Genomic DNA, 22,049 nt, shown 5'->3' with positions numbered 1-22,049 from the left:
CGCGAGCCTATTAAGAAAGCAGGAGAAGAAGAAGAAGAAGAAGAAAAAAAAAAGAAGAAGAAGAAGAAGAAGAAGAAGAAGAAGAAGTAAGGTTTCATGATCTCGGTTTCAGTTGGTGGTAGAAAATTTTTATTTGGTTTTAAATCTTCGTTTTGTTTTCAGCAACAATAATCTGCAAATTAGAAACTCATAGGATATATAGTGGCCGCTTCAGTTCTAAATGTTTAAACGAAATTTTCGCTCTTATTTTCAAAGCCGAAATAAGACGTTTATAAGTGTTTTATGCATTTATCTACATCAAAATATAAAAATATAAGTCTTTATAAGGACAGTTCATCTAGGATTAACTCTCTACGATTTTTTTTTTCAAAAAGTTATAGTTTTCGACATTTGACCTCTCGGGATAAACAATTTATTCTAAGCAACAATTTCACGAATCGGGCTAGACAATTTTTTTACATTTCGAATTGAAAGATCTTCATTTGAAGGCTTAAAGAATAAAAAAAAGTTATTTTTACAATTAATAATGCAATTTCAAAAACTGCCATTTTTGATTTCGCAGGCTGTTTTGCAATAACAGATTAACGAACTTAAACTTACCATAGCTTAACTTGAAGGTCTATAATATACTACATCTTTCTATTCAAAACGTTTTCTCTAAAATGAATATTCTAGTATAAGCTGCAAAATTAAAAATCTTTAAAAATTGCAAATTTAAAAAACAGAAAACGTCATAAATAAAAAAGCGCACAAAATTGTTGGCATCATTTTAGGAGAAGTTATTCCTGGCATCCTTATTTACAACACCTGATAGGTTTCAAAAATTCCTGAATTATAACACGTTTTTTCACCCACAGCTTGGGGAATATGCTAAATAAGAGAAATGATATGTCAATATAGTATCTTAATGGTGTTCTGTCGAAATCAATGCACTTTATGTAATATTTGTACTCTTTTCCCTATAATGCAACTTATTGCTTTTCCGAGCCGCTGCAGTAAACCCATTCCGCTGATATTAACCTTCTTTTTCAGCACCTGTCTAATTGCATTCTGCTGATGACAACAAATTTATTGGGACTCACGTCTTTTCTCGTCGAGGATAAACAACAACGAAGAGCTTTTCTCGAGACAAGGCAGTCGCTGGAGGTTAAGCTGGTTATCGAAGAACAAAGTGATGAGCAGGTGAGATTAAATTTTAATTTCTACAAGATTAGGTCCAAGATTAGTTTAGCGTGAGAAAATCTGAAAAATAATACATTTACATTGTAAATTAAAATATGTTATCTAGTATCTATTCAAAAATAGATCGGAAACAACCTTTCCTATAGACACTTTTAAACAGGGTTGGTCAAAAATGTGTTAATAAAATGTCACTGTTTCAAAAGATACATCGCGTTTAAATCGATTTTTCCCTTTTTTGCTAGTAGTTTCATTTCATATTTATAAATTGTTATCATAATCAGTAGATAGGCAGAACTTTTAAGACAAGTAATACAATTTTATTATTATCTTATGTATATTATGTTACAGAGATGTAACACAATATGTATGTTATTGTGTTGTGTTATGTATATTGTATAAAAGAGAAGAGAAAATTATATAAAAAGTTGCAAGAAACCAGATCCGATACAGATCTTCAAAACTACATGGTGGCGAAAAAGGAAGCGAAAGTAGCAGTAGCAAAAGCCAAAGCAGAAGCGTATTCAAACCTATACGATCAACTTGATACCAGGGAAGGCGAAACGAAGATATATAAAATAGCCAAACAGAGAGCAAAGAAAGCAAAAGATTAGATTAGATGTATCCGAGATGAAAATAATAAAATACTAGTTCACGAAAGGGATGTCAAAAAGAGATGGAGAAAGTACTTTGACAGCTTATTAAATGAAGAATTTGACAGACAGCCTGTAGAGTCAACGGAGACAGTAGCAGCAATGGTCACCAAAATAACAAACGAGGAAGTGGCTCAAGCGCTTCAAAAAATAAAGAAAGGAAAAGCGGTAGGACCAGATGATATTCCCGGGGAAGTATGGACAGCATTGGGAGAGACAGGAACAAGGTGGCTAGCAGGCCTATTTAATAGAATTATGGAAGTTGGACAAATGCCAGACGAATGGAGAAGCAGTATACTGGTACCTGTTTACAAAAACAAGGAAGATATACAAAAATGTACAAACTACAGGGCTATAAAACTGCTTAGCCACACCATGAAAATATGGGAAAGAGTAATTGATAGACGGATACGTGAAGAGACCGAAATATCCGAGAATCAATTTGGCTTTATGCAGGGCAAATCAACAACGGATGTAATTTTCATTATAAGGCAGTTGATGGAAATATACAGGAGTCAAGAAACAAACGCTCATATGGTATTCATTGATCTTAAGAAAGCATATGATAGAGTTGCTCGAGAGATTCTGTGGTGGGCACTCAATAAGAAAGGAGTCCCTGGTGAATATGTAAAGATTTTGAGGGATATGTATGAGGGAGTAACGACTAGTGTTCGGACAGGTGTGGGAGAGACTGATAAATTTCATGTGAAAGTAGGATTGCACCAAGGCTCTGTGCTTAGTCCGTATTTATTCTCATTAGTTTTGGACCAGATAACAGCGAAACTACAGGGTAACATTCCATGGTGCTTAATATATGCTGATGATGTCGTGTTAGTAGGAAATAGTGAAAGAGACTTAGAACAAAAACTGGAACAGTGGAGGCAAGTTCTGGAGGAAAAAGGTTTACACTTAGTAGGACAAAAACAGAGTATTTAGAATGTTCATTTAAAGATGGATTTACTACAAAAAAAAATGGTATCTTTGGATGGTGAACTGATTATAAAAAGCAATAGTTTTAAGTACCTGGGATGGGTATTACAGAGTAATGGAGAAATAGATGAAGATGCGTGCAGTAGGATTAGGGCTGGATGGATGAAGTGGAAAGAAGCGAGTGGTGTGTTGTATGACAGAAAAATTCCAATGAAGCTGAAATGAAAATTCTACAAAACAGCGATAGGACCGGCTATGATGTACGGAACTGAATGTTGGGCAGTGAAAAAGAAAGAGAGGAACAACGAATGCATGTGGCGGAAATGAGAATGTTTAGATGGATGAGTGGAGTGACAAAGAAGGATAAAATGAGAAATGAGTATATTAGGGGAAGTCTAGGTGTGGCACCAATTGATGCCAAAATGAGAGAGCATAGGTTAAGATGGTTTGGTCATGTTCAACGTCGAGACGTTAGTCACCCAATACGAAGAATAGCTTAAATGCAGATTCCTGGAAGGAGTAGGAGAGAAAGATCAAGGAAGTCCTGGGGAGAGACGATAAGGCAGGACATGTTGGTAAAGGGGATTAACATTGATATGACCAAAGATATAATTGTGTAGAGAAATGCAATTAGGGAAGCCGACCCCGCATAGGGATAAGGCAAAGAGAATGATGATGTTGTGTTGCAGAGAACGTTAAGTGGATAATCCCTGGTGATAAAATTGTGTAGAAACATTTTAAACATTAATTACAAAATATGATATATCATGTCTACGTAATATTGGTACTATTTTTTGAAGTATACCATTCAACTGTTCAAAAAAAAATGTACAGTTTAGGGTCTCAGAAGGGGATAATCCTTTGAACTTCGTCTATGATGGTTGACTTGACTCCCATTATATTTCTGATTTGGTCATTTTGTATCCTTTCAAGCCTTGACTTTTTAGCCGATTTTCTCCAGAAATCCATTTCCAATGCAAATAGGCGTCGTTCCAGGGATTTAGTAAGTTTCCATTTTCGCATCCAGGAAATTTCCATTTTCGCTATACTTTTGTCTTCACCCAATTTTGAAAAAATGTGAAAACTTTGAATTATCCACGTCCGTCTGTCCGTCTGTCTGTCTGTCTGTCTGTGAGCACAACTCCTCTGTCACTATACCAGGTAGAATGACAACTGAGGTGTCGAATGAAAGCTTATAATCCAAGGATGGTACTAAAGGTGAAAAATTTAACCTAGGACTTCCAATTTTAGAAATACAACCAGAAGTTGTGTTTTAAAGTTACCGGAATAGTACAGGTGATATATTTTTATTCGACGCGCCTTCGCAATACGAGAACAAACATATAGGTACTTAGGCTTCACGAATGTCTATCCGTCCGCGAATTCAACTGCTACGTTATTAGTACAGATAGAATGACAAGTGAGGTGTCGAGTGAAAGCTTATAACCCAATAATGGTATTAAAGATGAGAAATTTGACATCGGACTTCTGGTTTTAGAGTTGCAACCGTAAGTACTGTTTTAAAGTCACCGAAATAATATAAGCTATATATCATTCGACGTGTCTTAGCGTGATGAGAACGAATGTAAAATTTTAGTTTTTACATCATTTCCGGTTAAAAAGTTCTAACCAGAAGTGCCATTATAGTCGCAGAAATAGTACATGCACTACATCAATCGAAGCTTATTGAAAAGTTTAGTTTGAAACTTTAGTTCCGGTTTTAAAGTCATTTCCGTTTAAACAATGATGATCCAAAGTTTAGTAAAAATTACTCAAAATTAGTAAAATCTTATATCAACCGACGCAAAGTTACACGAAGAGTTCAAATATCGACTTCCGGTTCTACTTTCGATTACTTTGGGTGAAAACCTAGGACTTACGAAGTCCAATTACTTGTAAATTTTAGGAGTTCATATCTGTCACCACGTGTTATATGACCCAAGTATTGCAGTATTCTTATTCTGATGGAATCCAGTATCTCCCTGCTGTTCTCTATTCTGCTTAGTACTTACTCATTAGTTGATGAATTATGTTATATAAAATATGTTAAAAAACGATTTCTATTCTCTAATTCAATCCAAATATTCTAAAATATGCCCTGTATTTGTACGCCTATTAAATTCCAGCGGGCTAATATGTTTCTTCCATTCCCCAAATAAAAATTCCACAAATACATGTTTTGAGCAGGCTTTATAAAAAATATTACTCATCTTTAATAACCTCCGTCATTCTTACGTGGCTGCCATATTACTCGTAGGAACCCTAAAAGCAAAACAAATTACACCAATTTGGAAGAAAAATTTTCGGAACGAAACTTACAAATCCCAAGTGCTTATGTGAAAACACAGCCATATATTTTTGTTGTTTAAATCAGTTTTTGGGTGGTGTTTTTTAATTTAAATATAAACTGTAAATATGAGAGATTTTATTGTTGTAGGGATTCATTAAACAAAAATAAAAAAAGAATGTGTGTGTACGTTGTACGCACGTAAGAAGTTATACTCCTATTATAATATAATTTAAACGAAATAAATATACCTACTTAACAGTTACAATACAAAAAATTAACAATAATTACCAAAATTAATCATCAAGGCACATACTATTAACGTTAAACTTGTGATAAGGCAATTCGAGCTCATCCCAGCTATTCCAAGTTTTTTTTTTCAATATCGTGTGCATCGAATGTACACTAAATTTTTTTTTCTATTCGGATAGATTGAAAAAAAAAATATTGGGATGGCTAGCAAATGAACTCGGATTGCATGATCAAATTTACCGTCGTAACCACTACAACTAGACTATTTCGGCGATAATTGTTAAATGGATTTTACTTCTCGATCTTTTAGAGCTCGATAACTTTTAAAAGTTTTATCCAATTTTGATCACTAAATATGAGTTTGAAAGGTATTGCTAAGTAGTGTCTAATACATCTAAGGTCAAATGTGATAACAGAAGGTATTATAGAATTATGGTAGGTATTATACTTATGAGGCCTGTAACTTGAAGATTCGAATTTTTCCAGATATGAGGTATACACCGTTAGACGCATCTGGAGTCCTCCTAAAACGCTCAGTTATAGGCGCAATCGTAGGTTGAAATTTTGAGTAATTGTCGAAAAACCAAAATTTTCAAAGTTAAATTTTTCAAATTTAAGAGACTCAGATGCAGAATTCACCATTATAATAAAATTAAAATGGTAAATAGTTATTTAAATCTGAGACTTTTCGTGTTGAAAGTTCTTTCTGGTACATCCTTAATCTGCGACTTTTACAATTCATGAGACCGCAGACGACGAATATAGAAAACAAAAAGGATTCTTGCAATCACATTCCGTTTTCATTCGTCTAGCTAGGAATCGGACAGAAGGGGACTTTCTAGTACTCAAATCTGAGTAAAGATACAAAAATTAAAAGATGGTTTTGCTTGTTTTTGATTCAGAGGGATGCACAGTCTCTGGACAGCTGTTTCCACCATTTCAGGCTTTATCAACAGCGCTAGCGTGCACTCCTCTGAATCGAAAAACAACTCAACCATCAATTTAAGGGGAATTTGAAAGATTATTCAAATTCTCATTGGGACGCGATCCAGTGACATTTCTTAACAAATTGAAGAGTCAGATGCAGAATTCACCACTCAATAAAATTAAAATGGTAAATAGTTATTTAAATCTGAGACTTTTCGTGTTGAAAGTTCTTTCTGGTACTTCCTTAATCTGCGACTTTTACAATTCATGTAAAAATTTATCTTTCAATTCCCCTTAAACTGATGGTTGAGCTGTTTTTCTATTCGGAGGAGTGCACGCTAGCGCCGTTGATAAAGCCTGAAATAGTGGAAACAGCTGTCCAGCGATTGTGCATCCCTCTGAATCAAAAACAAGCAAAACCATCTTTTACTATTCTATCTTTACTCAGATTTAAGTACTAAAAAGTTCCTCTTCTGTCCTTTTCCTAGACGAATGAAAACGGAATGTGATTGCAAGGAATCCTTTTTGTTTTCTACATTCGTTGTCTGCGGTCTTATAAATTGTAAAATTCGCAGATTGAGGATGTACCAGAAAGAATTTTCAACACGAAAAGTCTCAGATTTAAATAATTATTTACCATTTTAATTTTATTATAATGGTGAAGTCTGCATCTGAGGCTCTTCAATTTGTTAAGAGATGTCGCTGGATCGCGTCCCAATGGGAATTTGAATGATCTTTCAAATTCCCCTTAAATTGATGGTTGAGCTGTTTTTAGATTCAGAGGAGTGCACGCTAGCGCTGTTGAAAAAGCCTGAAACGGTGGAAACAGCTATCCGGAGATTGTGCATTCCTCTGAATCAAAAACAAGCAAAACCATATTTTACTTAAATTTTTGAGTTTTTCGACTATACTGAGTCGTGTGTATGTACGATCTTGACCAATTAGGCACAATTTGAAAGCTTAACTCAAGCGCTATTGACTTGGTGTGTTTTAGGTTTTCTTGTCTCTCTTTGAATCTAAGATAAATACCCCCAAAAAATATGCCGTGTTGTACCTCCCCAGTCCTATACCTGGCTTATGGGTGGTTAAAAGTCACAAACTACACCGGTTTTGAATCGATACCGGCACCCTCTTGAAACAGGAAAAAACTGGAGATCGGTCTAACTTTTCCAATACATACACATAATAGTTATTTTTCTACAACCACTATTCAAAGTGCACTTTTCTGCACGGTTTTATGTTAGCAAACTTGATATTTTCTCACAGTATAAGATATTTGACATTAGTGTGCAGAAAAGTGACGTTTCTGTGCCGCAAAGTGACGTTTCTGTGCCGCAAAGTTCTTTTCTGCACAGTTGACTACCTCATTCTGAGTAACGTTATATTCTGTTTACATCCGTGGACTACCGCATTCTGAGTAACGTTATATTCTGTTTACATCCGTGGTTAAACTTTAGACAAATATATAACCTATAAGACAATTATTATATTTAACTATAGCATAGAAACTAAATTATCGATGTTACAACTGTTTTATTTTACAATTTTATTCTTATTAAACATTTTATAATTATCAAATAACCAATAAGGATTTAGCAACCTGTGCAAGAGACGTCGAATGAAGTAGGTTTTGTGTAAATCCGTGACTGCATAAATATAATGTCAATAATGTGTAATAATTGTTTAAATTTAAACAAATTAAGGCAGTGCATTAATTTTTTAACTGATTTCTGTGCAATTTATTTAGGTATAAGGAATTTAAATTGATTAGTAGGTATTATTTAAATACAGTTTAAAATTTATCACATAGGTACCTATTATAATTAATCGTCGTTTGGAAATTGTGATTTTTATTTTTAGGAAAAACTGTGCTTGTAGAAAAAGTATAGTGTGAAACACGTGCAGAAAGGTAATTTCTCACTCGTTTGGATTGCGGCACTCGCTTGCGCTCGTACCGCAACTTTTCAAACTCGTGAGAAATTAGTACCTTTCTGCACTTGTTGCACAATATACTATTTCCTAACAAGTGCAGAAAGTCATTCTTTTCCGCACGCGACTGCAGTTTGCCGAACGATGCGAAGCGGGAGTTCGGCAAGAAGTCGAGTGCGGAAAAGAGACTTTCTGGAAGAGTTAGGAACAATATTTTCTAAGATTCTTTAAAAGATTACCAAAATTAATTTAATTAATATGAAAATACATACACAAATTAATTCTTTGACAAGGTTGTCAAAACCAAACTTTCAATATAATTAGTTAGCATGACGACGATCTTAGTTTCCATGACGATGATTCAAAACGACTGTTATTGTCTACCGATTTGACTTTCGAATATTATGTCAAAATAATTTAATTCCATCGAATTGTCGCGTTAATTTCATTAAAACAGGAACACAATAAGATATATTTGAAATAAATTAGTAAATAACATCTAAATATTAGTTTATTGCATGTATTATAATTACTTTAAGGCCATATTAACATATCTAAATTAACACGCGTGCGGAAAAGTAAAAACCGCGTGCGGAAAAGTGAAACTTTCTAAACTAAAATGCTCGTAATTTTTGCACGCTCGTAGAAAAAAATAATTTCCCCTTTTTAAATAGAAATTGAGTCCAATTTTTTCTGAGCTCGGTAATTTTTGAGTGGTATAACCGGTTTTCAAAATTAGACATGCGTTGGAAAGGTAGTGATTAATACCATGATAAACCGTAGAGTTAAAACTACAATTTTCGAAATTTTTAGGAGTTTTGGGAACGAGAAAGAAAAACGGACCGCAAATGGGGAGGGCTCGAAAACCCAACCCTTGGACCAAAATGGATGGTTGACATATCGATTGGCTGGTCTTTTACTTAACTTTAAGATGGGATTTGGCCCATATTTTAATTCTGTCAGGTTGACAGAATCTAAAACTTCGCGTATATTTATAGTGTCGTATTTAAGGGAGTGCTAAGGGATGAAAAAATCAATCAAATTAAAATGAATTAAGTAATCAGTGCATATAGTCCACATTTACTTCATATTTAATATAGCCTGTAATAATACAGACTAAAATAAAATAGATAATATTCTTTTATTCGTCACAAACCAGTAGTTTTATTTTACAATATAATATGATGAGCCTTCCTAAACTTTTTGTGTTTTAAATATATTAATTTTTTTCGAATCCTGAGAAAACGAATAAAAATTTTTGAAAACTTTAAACGCAGAATGAAAGATTATATTACTACTGAGGCCGAAAGTTTCTAAAAACTTCTATAATGTTTATTTTAATAAGTTACAGGGGTGAAAATAAAAGAGAAAATTTAGTGTGGTTTTAATTGCAAATATGTCTTTCAAAAGAAAATTGTATTTACTCTAAGAGACTTTCCGCCCTCGGTAATAACGTAAAGTTTCATTCTGCGTTTAAAAATTTCAAAAATACTTATTAGTTTTCTCAGGAATCGAAAAAAAGTGTATAGATTTAAAACACATTGAAAATTTTGACAGGCGACATTGCGCCTTTCCTCTTATAGCCCAATAAATGACCGTTTTGGAGTGTAATTTTCAGGGGCAACTCCGAATTGCATGAAAATTTGGAATTAGGTTCTACTTACCCTCTACTTCAAAGTTGAATTTGTCCCATTGGTTGCTTTTACTTGGGGGGTGACAGTCAGCCCCTCTCAGGGGGTGAAAAATATAAGCCTGGAAATGGATAAATTTACCGATTACAGTGGAACCCCGATAAGTCGACCTCCGACAACCCCGAATTCCGGCTAACCCGGACCGATTTTTATCAGGCAAAACAAATGTTTTTTCACTTTGACTGAAATTTTTACCAAGAAATAAACAATACTGTACATATACAACTGTACGTAACTTAGATGTACTGTGTATATGTATTTCATGGTTTTGCAATTATAATGTGTATTTGTTTATTATTTATATGTATTTTATTAATTTTTACCATATTCTCCGGCTAACCCGGATTTTCGATAACCTGGATCGGCCGCGGTCCCGATTAATCCGACTTATCGAGGTTTCACTGTATAAGCAACTTTAGTTCTATAAAGTTTTTTACGTAAGTCAATACTTTCCGCGTTATTCGCAATTAAAAATGTTGATTTTCGACAAAATAACTACGTTTTCAGACAGTTTTCCGCAAATAACTCAAAAAGTAAATATTTTATCGAAAAAATATTCTAAGCAAAAGTATAGCTTATAAAAAAACACAAAAAAATGGTGTATCAGCAAAGTATATAAATTGAGAAAAAGCAAAGTTGTAGCTCATGGAAAATACGTTCTTATTCGTCTAATTCCAAATCGAATAAGTCAACGCGAAATCACCGAAAAATTAAGCACTTTTCGGGAAAAGCTTATTAACATTTTTAAAGTACCTAAAAAAAGATTTATATTTGTTTTTTACAAAAGTTTGTAGCACCAAAAATAAACGAGTTACACTGAAAAAAAGTTGGCCCCTTATTTTGGTAAAAAAAATTGTGAAAACCTCCCTCTATTTAGCACCCTAAATAAAATTAATCGTTACCGCTTTACCATTTATTTATAACTGTATGTATATTTTTTATAATGGTCTGTAATTTTGATTGATTTATAGTGCTTATTTTTGAAAATAATTGGTTTTATAGTAAAACAAATTTTTTTAAAAATTTTTGAAAAATTTCCTTTTTTCAAAATAACTTGAAAAGTATTAGTGATAAGAAAAATCTTAAAGATTAAAAAAATATAGGTTTTGTTATTATAAATATGCTAGTTTCCTTTTGTTTTTCCGCAAGACAAAAATTGGTTAAGATATGGCTGTTCAAAATTTGCATACACTCGTGATTAGTGACCCGTTCAAGCTATTTTAACTATAACCCTTTCAAAAATAAGCACTTTAAACCGATGAGACTGACAGATCATATAAAAAATAGATAAGTTAGTAAATTGTTTGTAAAACGGTAGCGATTAATTTCATTTGAGGAGCTAAACACGGGGAGATTTGCATGATTTTTTTACAAAAAAAGAGGGCCAACTTTATTTTGAGCGTAACTAGCTTATTTTTAATGCTAGAAACTTTTATGAACAATTCTAATAAAGCTTTCTATAAACACTTTACAAAAGTTTAAATAGGTTTTTCCCGAAAAGTGCTTAATTTTTCGGTGATTTCATCTTGAAATATTCGATTTGGATTTAGACGCACAAGAACGTATTTTTCATGAGCTACAACTTTGTTTTTACTCGATTGATAGACTTTACTGATAAACACATATTTTTTTCGATCAAGTATTTACTTTTTGAGTTATTTGCGATAAACCGTCCGTAAACATAGTTTTTTGTCGAAAAATAAACATTTTCAATCGAAAATAACTCGAAAAGTATTGACATAAAAAAACTCTATAGTACAAAAGTTGCTTAAAATCAGTCGGTTTATCCATTTCCGGTCTTATCTTGAGTATATGTTTTTTCACTCCCGAGAAGGGGCGACTGTCACCCCCCAAGTAAAAGCAACCAACGGCACAATTTCAACTTTGAAGTGGAGGGTAAGTAGAACCTATATCCAAATTTTCATGCAATTCGGAGTTGCCCCTGAAAATTACACGGTATCGCCGTATTTCCCGTTCATTTACTGGGCTATTAATCAAAATTGAGTAACTAAACAAAAATGTAAGATAATAATAAAAATGTAAATAATGAATACATTCCATATTATTATATATTATTTAATACATTAGATTAAACAAAGTGACAAAATCGGCTAATTCAAAGTAGTTTATTCTATTTCTTTAACGGTTTAACCAACAATTTACCATTCATGTGATTTAATGCATGAGAAATGTCAATATATCCAGTCCTACAAAAGGGATTGCTCAAACATATATCTGACAAAATCAGTCAAACTAATTTGCGATATCTAATGAAAGGTCGTACGAAGCTGGTTTTGTTGAATATAGTATGAGAGCGCGACAATATTTTAGTGATAAGCAGCCATAAAATTTCAACAGTATACAGCGTGTCTACTTAAGTTGGAAACATATGGGAAAGTTTTTTATTATTAATTTTACGAAAAAAAGTTATTCTTTATAAAAAGTTCTGCGTGCCCCAACCTAAGATTCAATCATCAGATATCAAATTTTCTCAATATTATACGAGGTATGTCAAAAAATATGAATTTCGGTCAAGGGTAAAGTACCTTTATTTCTCTCAATATCGAAAATTCTTATGATAAAAAGTTGTTTGGAATTAAAAACTAAGATCAAATATGCAATTACATGCTTCTAATTGAAGAAAAAAATTTTTCTCTATGGATACCCAACATCGTATTTAATTATTACAAATATGATAACTCGTTTATTATTATTCATTTTACGAAAAAAAGTTATTCTTCATAAAATGCTTTGCATGGTCTAAAATCTAAGACACAACCATGATATATCAACTTTTATTAATTTTATACGAGGTGTGTCAAAAAATATGAAATTCGCTCAAGATTATAGTACCTTTATATTTCACAATATTTCAATTAGAAGGATGTAATTGCATATTGAAACATATTTTTTAATTCTAAACAACTTTTTTAATAACCGTTTTCAATATTGTGAAAAATAAAGGTACTTTATTCTTGAGTGAAATTCATATTTTTGACATACCTCGTATAAAATTAATAAAATGTGATATCTGATGGTTGCATCTTCGGTCTTAGGACATACAGAGCTTTTTATAAAGAATACCTTTTTTTCATAAAAGTAATAATAAAAGAGTTATCATATGTGTAATAAATAAAAACGAAGTTAGTATCAATAAATTTGAGAAAAATTTGGAAAATATGTTTTTTCAATTAGAAGCATGTAATTGCGTATTTGATCTTAGTTTTTATTTCCAAACAACTTTTCATAATAAGAATTTTCGATATTGAGAGAAATAAAGGTACTTTACTCTTGAACGAAGTTCATATTTTTTGACATACCTCGTATAATATTAAGAAAATTTGATATCTGATGATTGAATCTTAGGTTTTAGAGCATGCCGAACTTTTTATAAAGAATAACTTTTTTTCGTAAAATGAATAACAAAAAAGTTTCCCATATGTTTCCAACTTAAGTAGACACGCTGTATAACGCGTTATAAGAAGTAGTCACTTCTGTCGCAAATGCCACAAGCAAGCAAGCAAGCAATTTGATTTAACCCGACCTGTGGGATTTGTTCACCCTCTCGAAGGAGTACATTCGGGTGTAACAAGTCATTGGGGCGAGGTGTTTTGACCCGAGTTATACAGGGATCACCCCACCTCGCTCCAATGCCCCAGGCCATCCCTTTCCCCCCATAGCACGCTGATGCGCGATGGGGGCACAACTATCGTAGCCAAATGCTCTTCACAATGGAACCCTGGGTAATAAGATTCCACTGTGGTACCCTAATCGAATGCAAAAAACTAGGCCCAGCGTGATGCGCTCTATGCCTTTATCTTCTTAATAACTTATCCGCGGTACTAAAAATTGCTTGCTTGGGCCCCGAGTCATCGTGCCGAGCCCCACTGAGCCCTGTTGGGCCCTGCTGGGCCCCGCCCGATGACTCGATGCTCTAATTTTTTTGTGTTTTTGGTTTTTTTTTTTTAATTTTTTTGGGGGCTTTCGCCATTTTTTATTTTATATAAATTTTTTTTGGGGGCTTAAGGCCCTTCTAATTTTCTAATATTTGCTTACCTTGGAGGTGGTCGTGGTACTTGGACTTCGTGGGTAACGCTATCTTCGGCACTTGTTTCGAGCTACGAACACACTACTATCACTTATCACTTTTAGTTTATCCTATAATTTGTTGTTTCGGGCGTCTGTGCTTCCATCGGTGGAACTCGTCGTATCTTAGCGTCTCTCGCAGTATGTAATTTGGGTGATGTTCTAACTCTGCGAATTTGACCCTTGCCTTGTCTGTCATGGTTTCTGTGACTCTCACCTGTTGGAGTTCTCTGAACAGGAATCTTTCAGCTACATATCTTGGGACTCTGACGGCCTCCCTCAAGCTGTTGTTATGGACTGCTTGGATCTTCTTCTTGTGTGTATTACATACGTGTCCCCATGCGAGAGACGCATAAGTTAATACCGGTAGGATTATACTATTTATCAATCTTAACCTTGTTTTGAGTGTTAGTTTACTTTTTCTGCCTGTGAGTCCTCTTAGATTCGCTCTTGCTATGTTGGCCTTCTGGACTGTGGCTTCTACATGTTTTTGGAAGGTTAATCCTTTATCCATAATGACTCCTAGGTATTTGGCTTCGTTTTTCCACTCGATGGGCCTGTTCTGCACCCTCAATTGTTCCTCTGGCTCTGGCTGCTGTCTCCCTTTCTTGTATAGAACCGCTTGTGTTTTCTCTGAATTTATGGCTATCTTCCATTTGATACACCATGCTTCAATTTCTTCTAGTGCAGTTTGTAGGTTGGTCACTGCTATATCTGCGTTTCTATGCTTGGCCGCTATTGCTGTATCGTCGGCGTAGAGGCTCATGAGGGTACCTGGTGTTCTAGGTACATCTGCGGTGTATATCGTGTACAGCAGGGGTGACAGGACCGCTCCCTGTGGTACTCCAGCCTCCGGGATTCCGAGTTCGGACAGGACTTGTCCTATCCGAATCCTGAACCTCCGGCCGCCCAAGTACGACGAGATTAGCCTCGTCATCGCTCCGCTGTACCCGTAATCCCGCATTTTGAATAGGAGCCCCTTGTGCCAGACTCTGTCGAATGCCTTGCTTACATCCAGGAACGCTGCTCCAGTGTACTGCTTATCATTGAAACCGGCTGCTATGTACTCGGTTAGCCTGAGGACTTGTAGTTCGCTGGAGTGCTCTGCTCTAAATCCGAATTGAGCCTCTGGGATGATATTTAGTCGGGTTGTTTCCGCTTGCAGTCTGCTGAGGATGATTCTTTCCACTATCTTGCTGATCGCTGGAAGTAAGCTGATTGGCCTGTAGTTCTGTGGGAATGTGTGATTCTTGCCAGGTTTTGGAATCATGATGACACGGGCCTCTTTCCATCTGTTTGGGAATGTTTTGAATCTTAATATTGCGTTTATAATATTTGTGAAATACACTATAGCTTTTCTGGGCAAATATTTTAGGGCTCTGTTGGTTATTTCGTCGAGGCCAGGCGCTTTTCTCGGTGAACTATTTTTGATATGTTCATTGATTTCTTCCGGTGATGTTGGGGGGATGAAGTCCTCTGGGTCTTCTGGTCCTTCTTCTTGTTCTTCGACTTCTTCCAGGAAGTCGTCGTCTTCGTCTTGGTGGAAGTTCAGTCTGCATTCATCTTCGAGTGTAGTCCTCATCGCCTCTGCTTTGTCTTCTATGGTGTATACCATGCCGTATCTTCCATGTAGTGGGGGGATGGGTTTCCTGTCGCTTCTCAGCATTTTCTGGAGCTTCCAGACATTTCTCATGTTTGAGTCTTGTTCTTCCATCTCTTGTACGAAGTTGTCCCATTTTTCGCTACGGTGGAGTTTTAGGGCCGTTTGGACCTCCCTATTTAAAATATTTGCCCAGGATTTATCTACTCTGTTTCTTGTTCTTCTTGCTGTTTTCTTTGCTCTATTTTTTTCCCTTATCAACTCTTGTGTTTCTTGTGGTATGTCTTTGAACCTTCCCATGAATATCTCGACATCTTCCTCTGTTGTGCTGTTTCTAATTGCCTCTTGGATGATATTTTCGAACTCTAGGACTTTTCCTTCTATTTCTTCTGGATTGTTTATTACTGGCACTATGTTTATTCCTTCACTTACTAACCTTTTGTAGTTAGTCCACTTTATTTTCTTTTTTGTTCTTTTTGGCGGGTTTGTCTCTTCCCATGTTCCGATTTCTAATAGGATGGGGTGGTGGTCAGTTGATCCTTCGTCCAGCGTGATTAATTCTGATTGCAGTCCTAGGTTTTTGGCTACAACTATGTCGATGTGTGTCGGAAGTGCGTTTCCTGGGTAGTGGGTAGGTTCTTCTGGGCCCATTGCCATTGTGTCTTCGTTGTTTTCTATGTATCTGTTTAGTAGTCGTCCATTTCTGTTCGTAGCTCTGTCGTTCCAGTTGGGGGATCTTGCATTCAGGTCTCCTATTATGATGGATGGTTCGGCGATGTTTAGGAACGCATCTAGGTCATCGTCCATTAAAGGGTCTTGTGGTCTTACGTAGGCTGATGTGATCCTTATTGCGCCTTGCCTCATGTTAACTTCTATTGTTGTGGCTTCCATGTTGACCAGTGGTGGAGTAGTGTAACTGGTGTGTCTAATACCCTTCTTTACTAGGATGGCCGTTCCTCCTGATCTTCTAGTGAGGTCGTTCCTATATACGTCGTATCCAGGAAACTTTAGGTTGAAGTTGTTGGTCAGTTTTGTTTCCTGAATTGCTACGATGTCCATCTCGTATCTGTTGGCGAGTTCATCTAGTATGTTCTGATTTGTGGTTATGCCGCCCGGGTTCCAGGAGCCTATCCTCAAGTATCCCCTCTCTGCCATTAGTTCTGTGCCTGCCTGGTGCTGATTATCACCTCTTGGACTACCTTAGTCACGATGTTTGTGACCATCCTGACTAGGTACTCTTCGTCTGGGAGGGTTGGTCGGTTGGACGGTGTGTTGTTCTGCGCTGGTTGGTTTCCCTGCGTGGCTTGCGCGTAGGATACCCCGGTTGCCTGCTGTCTTCGGTTTGGTGGTGGTCGCTGTTGTGACCTCTGTGGTGGAGGCCTCCCCCAGGTTGGGCACCTAGGACATCCTCTGTAGTTGGCTGGGTGGCTCCCATTGCAGTTGGCACACGTTGCCTTGACTTCTCTGTCTCTCTGGCACTGCTTTGAGTGGTGTTCTTCGCCGCACTTCACACATCTCGGGTCCTTGTGACACGAGTTCTGGGCGTGATGGTACCCTTGGCAATTGAAGCACTGCGTCGGTCCTGCTGCCTTGCGTAGGTCCTCTACCACAACTTTCATGTGGCACAGGTTCGTTACCCGCTTTGCTTTTTCCACGTCTTCCTGATCCAGTGTCATGACAAACATGGGTAGTGGCCTCCTTTTCCCTACTCTCGTAGACATGTTACGTGCTGTGTGGCAGGTTATTCCATATTGGTTTGCCATGTCTTCTTGGATTGCCTTCTCGGTGGTATTCGTGGGCAATCCTCGTAACACTAATTTTGGTTTCCTGTCTTCGTCGAGTGGAAAGGCTATCCATTGTAGCCTCTTTTTCTCTTTGGCGGCGTATGCTTCTGCATATTCCTCCACTATCCTTGTCATCTTTCTGTAGTCATCCGGGCTTTTAGCCTGGATGAGCGTCTCTCTGCCACTTCTGGAGATTTTGTTTGTGGTGATGATGCCTTTGCCCTGGGCTATGGTAAGAATAGCCCCTGTCTCGGTGACACTCTGTAACTTAATTACAGGCGGTTTTCTGTATGGTGTTACCTGGTTTTCAGGTAACACGGCTTCTTCGTCTTGGTTTGTTTCCATTGACACTGTATCAGTTTGACTGGAAGCGGCAAGCGCGTCCCTATCTGTGCTCGTGGATGGCACTGGTTCCTCGGGGAGGGGTAGCTGTACCTGGGGAGCTAGTTTCATGGCTTTTTCTTGGTTGGACGTCCATGCGGCGTCTTCCTCGTCGGTTAGTGGAAGGTGTGTCGCCAGGGGTGGAAACTCTTCCTTTCTCTTTTTCCTCTGTTGGGTGGACGCCTCCTTCGTCGAGGTGGTAGTCTTCTGGCTGGGTGGTCGAGTCTGCTCGGTGGTCATCTTTTTGGTGGCAGGCTGCTCTACTGGTGGCTTTTTGTCCGTCTTTTCGGGGTTTTTCTTCTCCGATTTCTTTGCGAGTTGTTTCTGGAGAGCTATCAACTCGTCGAATCTGGCATCCATCTTTTCGCTCATTCGTCGAATCTCCGTATTCAGCTCTTTGATCTCTGCCTTCTGTTGTGCGATCACATCTTCGTATTTTTTGTTGTTTGCATCCACGCTTGCTGCAAATTCTTTCATCAGGGTTCTGAGTCGGTTGATTTCTGCGTTGGCCCTTGTCAGCTCGTCTTCGCTGGCGGCATCCTCTTCAATCCGCTGACGTTTGGTAGTGCCCCCGCCTTCGGCGCCTGGGACGTCTTCGTCCATGTCCTCGACTTCCTGGGTGGCCTCGATGTTCTGGGAATCCTCGACTTTCTGGGTGGCTTCGGTGACGTTCTCGGTGGTCTCGACGTTCTGCGTGGAGTCCTTGCCTTTTGACTTCTTCTTCTTTTTTCTTATTCTACGATTTTGGATCGTAAAACCGTCTTTTCCATCTTCCTGGTCGCTCGAGTGGTCATCGCTGCTCTCTTCAGGGTGCTGTAACAGGAGGGACTCTTTAGAGTCTGCATATCTTGGCGGGGAAAGCGCCTTGGATCTGGGGGTGACCGAGATCTGACTCGTGTCATCTTTGGTTGGGAGCGGTAACCTAACTTTTAGAAGAAGCCTTTTTTTCAGCCGATTGGCCCGACACCACATCGACTTCAGGGTTGGCTCCCTGCACAACAGCGCGGTAGTTCTCGTACCTAGACAGAACTAGGTACGGGATCCTCTTGATTTTCTCAACTCTCTGACCTTAGGGGCCGGGGCTGCAAGATGTATTCTAAATAACTACACCTTGCAGTGTCGAGGCACAGTGTTTTAAACTGTACCCATTCCTAACGGAGGCACAGAGAGTATCCCGTAGCGGGCTCACGTCGAGCCCGCTATTGCTTATTCTGCTTTCCAACCCTTGTTTGCGATGTCTCAGAAAATTCAATGAAATCAAACTTCCTGAGTTTCACCACATCCAAGAGGTTGGCTTTTGCCTCTGCTTCCACGTCTTCGCGTCTAGCGAGAGCGAGCGCTCTAGTGTTGCTGTGCTTACATTCACAGCCGTACTAAGAAGTACGTTACACCAAAGCACTTCCCTCTCCTCGACTTGTTGCGCTGCTACTGCTGCTCGTCCGCACTCTGCACGTCTTGTCTCTTCGGCGGCTACCGAGAGTCGCAAATGCCACGTACCGCTATCTATATATTTATGCCCAAAATAAATTAGAGCGAGACAGGAAACATTAGAGGGTGTCAAAAAAGTTTGAGGGAGTCAGAAAAAATTGAGGGAGTCAAAAAAATTGGAGGGTGTTAGAGAAAATAGGAAGGAGAAAAATTAGGAGGGCTCAGAAAAAAATAAGGGAAGTCTGAAAATTTTGGAGGGGGATGCGATAAAATAGGAGGAAGTAAAACAATTGAGTGCAGTGACTGTAGGGGGCAATTGATTGTATCCCTCGTCGCATGGCGACGGGTAAAATCACTAGATACTAAGGGGCCGTCCATTAATCACGTAATGTTTTTTTTGGCATTTTTAACGCCCTCCCACCCCATTGGTGATACGTGGTGAGGTTTAAGATTACCCCGGGGTTTAAGATATACGTGTATTTTTTAGTATCTACAAAAAAACCTATTTTTTTAATAAATCTATTAAATTTTTTGATAAATCTGTTTTTTAATAAATCTATTAAATCTATTTTTTTAATCTATTTTTATAATAGGTATTTATAAAATACACGTATAAGTATCATCTAATTTTATTATAAAACACTAAAGACTACAATAATAACGTTTAAAGGTAGACATGTCTAGATTACATTGTTTGTGACAAGAAAACACATGTGTCTTAGCTTTTTTCTTTGTACAGAAGTACAGTGCACACCGCTGACATGTCCTTTCCAATAGTATCTGATAATTCTTCTGCAGGCTGGGAATATACAGGTCATAAATCAATTTGCTTGAAGCCTTCGTACGTTGGAGTAATTTCGAGAGACCAACGCAGAAGAAATGAAGCAAACGTCTTGCCATCATGCTCTTGAGGCTTTGGTGTATATAGGTCACTGGACGACTGCAAAATCGGATAAGGAGGTATAAGGAAGCGTTCTGAGAGAATGGAACATATAGAACTCCATGTATCTTCACAGCAAGCGCAATCATCAAACTTTACCACCTGAAGCAAATATTGGCTCTCTCACACATGCTCGTTATATCACTGCTGGAAAGGCAGATCCGGAATCGAACTTCACCAGCCTTCTGAAAGTTCTTTTTTCAAGGTCATGATCTTTTGTTCTCCCTTGTTCATCCAAATGGATTATACAGTATTTCCCTGTAAGTTATATCCATATGGAAAACTTTTTTATTATTAATTTTACGAAAAAAAGTTATTTTTTATAAAAAGCTCTGCATGGTCCAAAACCTAAGATTTAACCATCAAATATCAAATTTTTTGAATATTATACGAGGTATGTTAAAAAGTTTGAATTTCAATCAAGAGTAAAGTAGCTTTATTTTTCACAATATTGAAAATTGCTATTATGAAAATTTGTTTGGAATTAAAAACTGTATTCTAGCATGCAATTACATCCTTCTAATTTAATTTTTTTTTTAAATTATGGATAACTAACATTATTTTCAGTAATTTTAATTCAGATAACTCTTTTATTATTAATTTACGAAAAAAAGTGATTCTTAGTAAAAAGTTCTGCATGGTCTAAAATCTAAAATACAATCATCTTATGTCAAATTTTATCAATTTTATACGAGGTATGTCAAAAAATATGAATTTCGCTCAAGAGTAAAATACGTTTATTTTTCACAATATCAAAAATTGTTATTGTGAAAAGTTATTTAGAATTAAAAACTATGTTTCAGTATGTTATTACATCCTTCTAATTGAAATATTCTGAACTATAAAGGTACTTTACTTTTGATCTAAATTTATCTTTTTTGACATACCTCGTATAAAATTGATATACTTTGATATAAGATGGTTGTATTTTAAGTTTTAGACCATCCAGAACTTTTTATTAAGAATCACTTTTTTCGTAAAATTAATAATAAAAGAGTTATCAGAATTGAAATACCTGAAAAAATAATGATAGTTATCCATATTTTTTCAAAAAAAAAAAATTTTTCAATTTAGAAAGATGTAATTGCATATTAGAATATAGTTTTTAATTCCAAACAACTTTTCATAATAGCAATTTCCAATATCACGAAAAATAAAGCTACTTTACTCTTGAGTGAAATTCAAACTTTCTGACATACCTGGTACAATATTCAAAAAATTTGATATTTGATGGTTAAATCTTAGGTTTTGGACCATGCAGAGCTTTTTATAAAGAATAACTTTTTTTCGTAAAATTAATAATAAAAAAGTTTTCCATATGGATACAACTTACAGGGACATACTGTATAATAATTATGCGGAAGTATGAGTCCAGATAATTTCCGGCTTAAAGGCGCCATTCTTCTCCAGACGAGATTGAACGCACTTCTGCCAGGTGCATTTGTAAAGATAAATATAGCATCTAGATCAGGAGTGGGCAAACTTTTTGTGGTAAGGGACACAAAAAGTTTTTGTTCTATTACTGAGGGCCGCAAAATTTCTACGGTAAAATTTTTTCAAATGTTATACTTTTTTTTACTATTAATTCTAATTTTGTTTAAATGACGTTCGCAGTGATTTAGGCATGCTATCTCCCCCCCCCCCCCTTCACCTCAAAATATCTATTTTTCGTTCACATTGCTATTAGTTACTTATATATTTGAAAGGAAATTCCTTGCTTATATAGATGCAAACGTCATACAGTGTGTCGCATTTAAGATGAAGACACCCCTATATTTCGGCTATCATACAGAATTTAAATGTTGATGGTTTACATTTTTTAAGATAGTCAACTGAAATTTCAATTTTAAAGGCGGCCTACTGCGAATTCACAGGGCGAATTTTCGATATTTTTCTTCGCGTCAGAGATGTCGGAAAAAGTTATTTGGAAAAGTTTATATTATATTATTATAACACCACATACCCAATTTCATGACCAAATT

The 22,049-nt window shown here is 36.5% G+C and overlaps 1 protein-coding gene across 1 annotated transcript in view; it reads left to right on the top strand.

Annotated features, from left to right (window-relative positions):
• The window catches only part of LOC114331837 (adenylate cyclase type 3), a 682,543-nt gene that overhangs the window by 351,626 nt on the left and 308,868 nt on the right, over positions 1-22,049 (top strand). The window contains exon 3 of the mRNA XM_028281519.2: positions 1,033-1,182. Within this exon, the coding sequence (XP_028137320.1) occupies positions 1,033-1,182 (150 nt within the window). The remainder of the gene's footprint in view (positions 1-1,032; positions 1,183-22,049) is intronic.

Source organism: Diabrotica virgifera, chromosome 4, assembly GCF_917563875.1.
Source record: "Diabrotica virgifera virgifera chromosome 4, PGI_DIABVI_V3a".
NCBI classification, from domain to species: Eukaryota; Metazoa; Arthropoda; class Insecta; order Coleoptera; family Chrysomelidae; genus Diabrotica; species Diabrotica virgifera.
The sequence above is the reverse complement of the archived record's forward strand: the minus strand, read 5'-3'. Positions and strand labels throughout refer to the sequence as shown.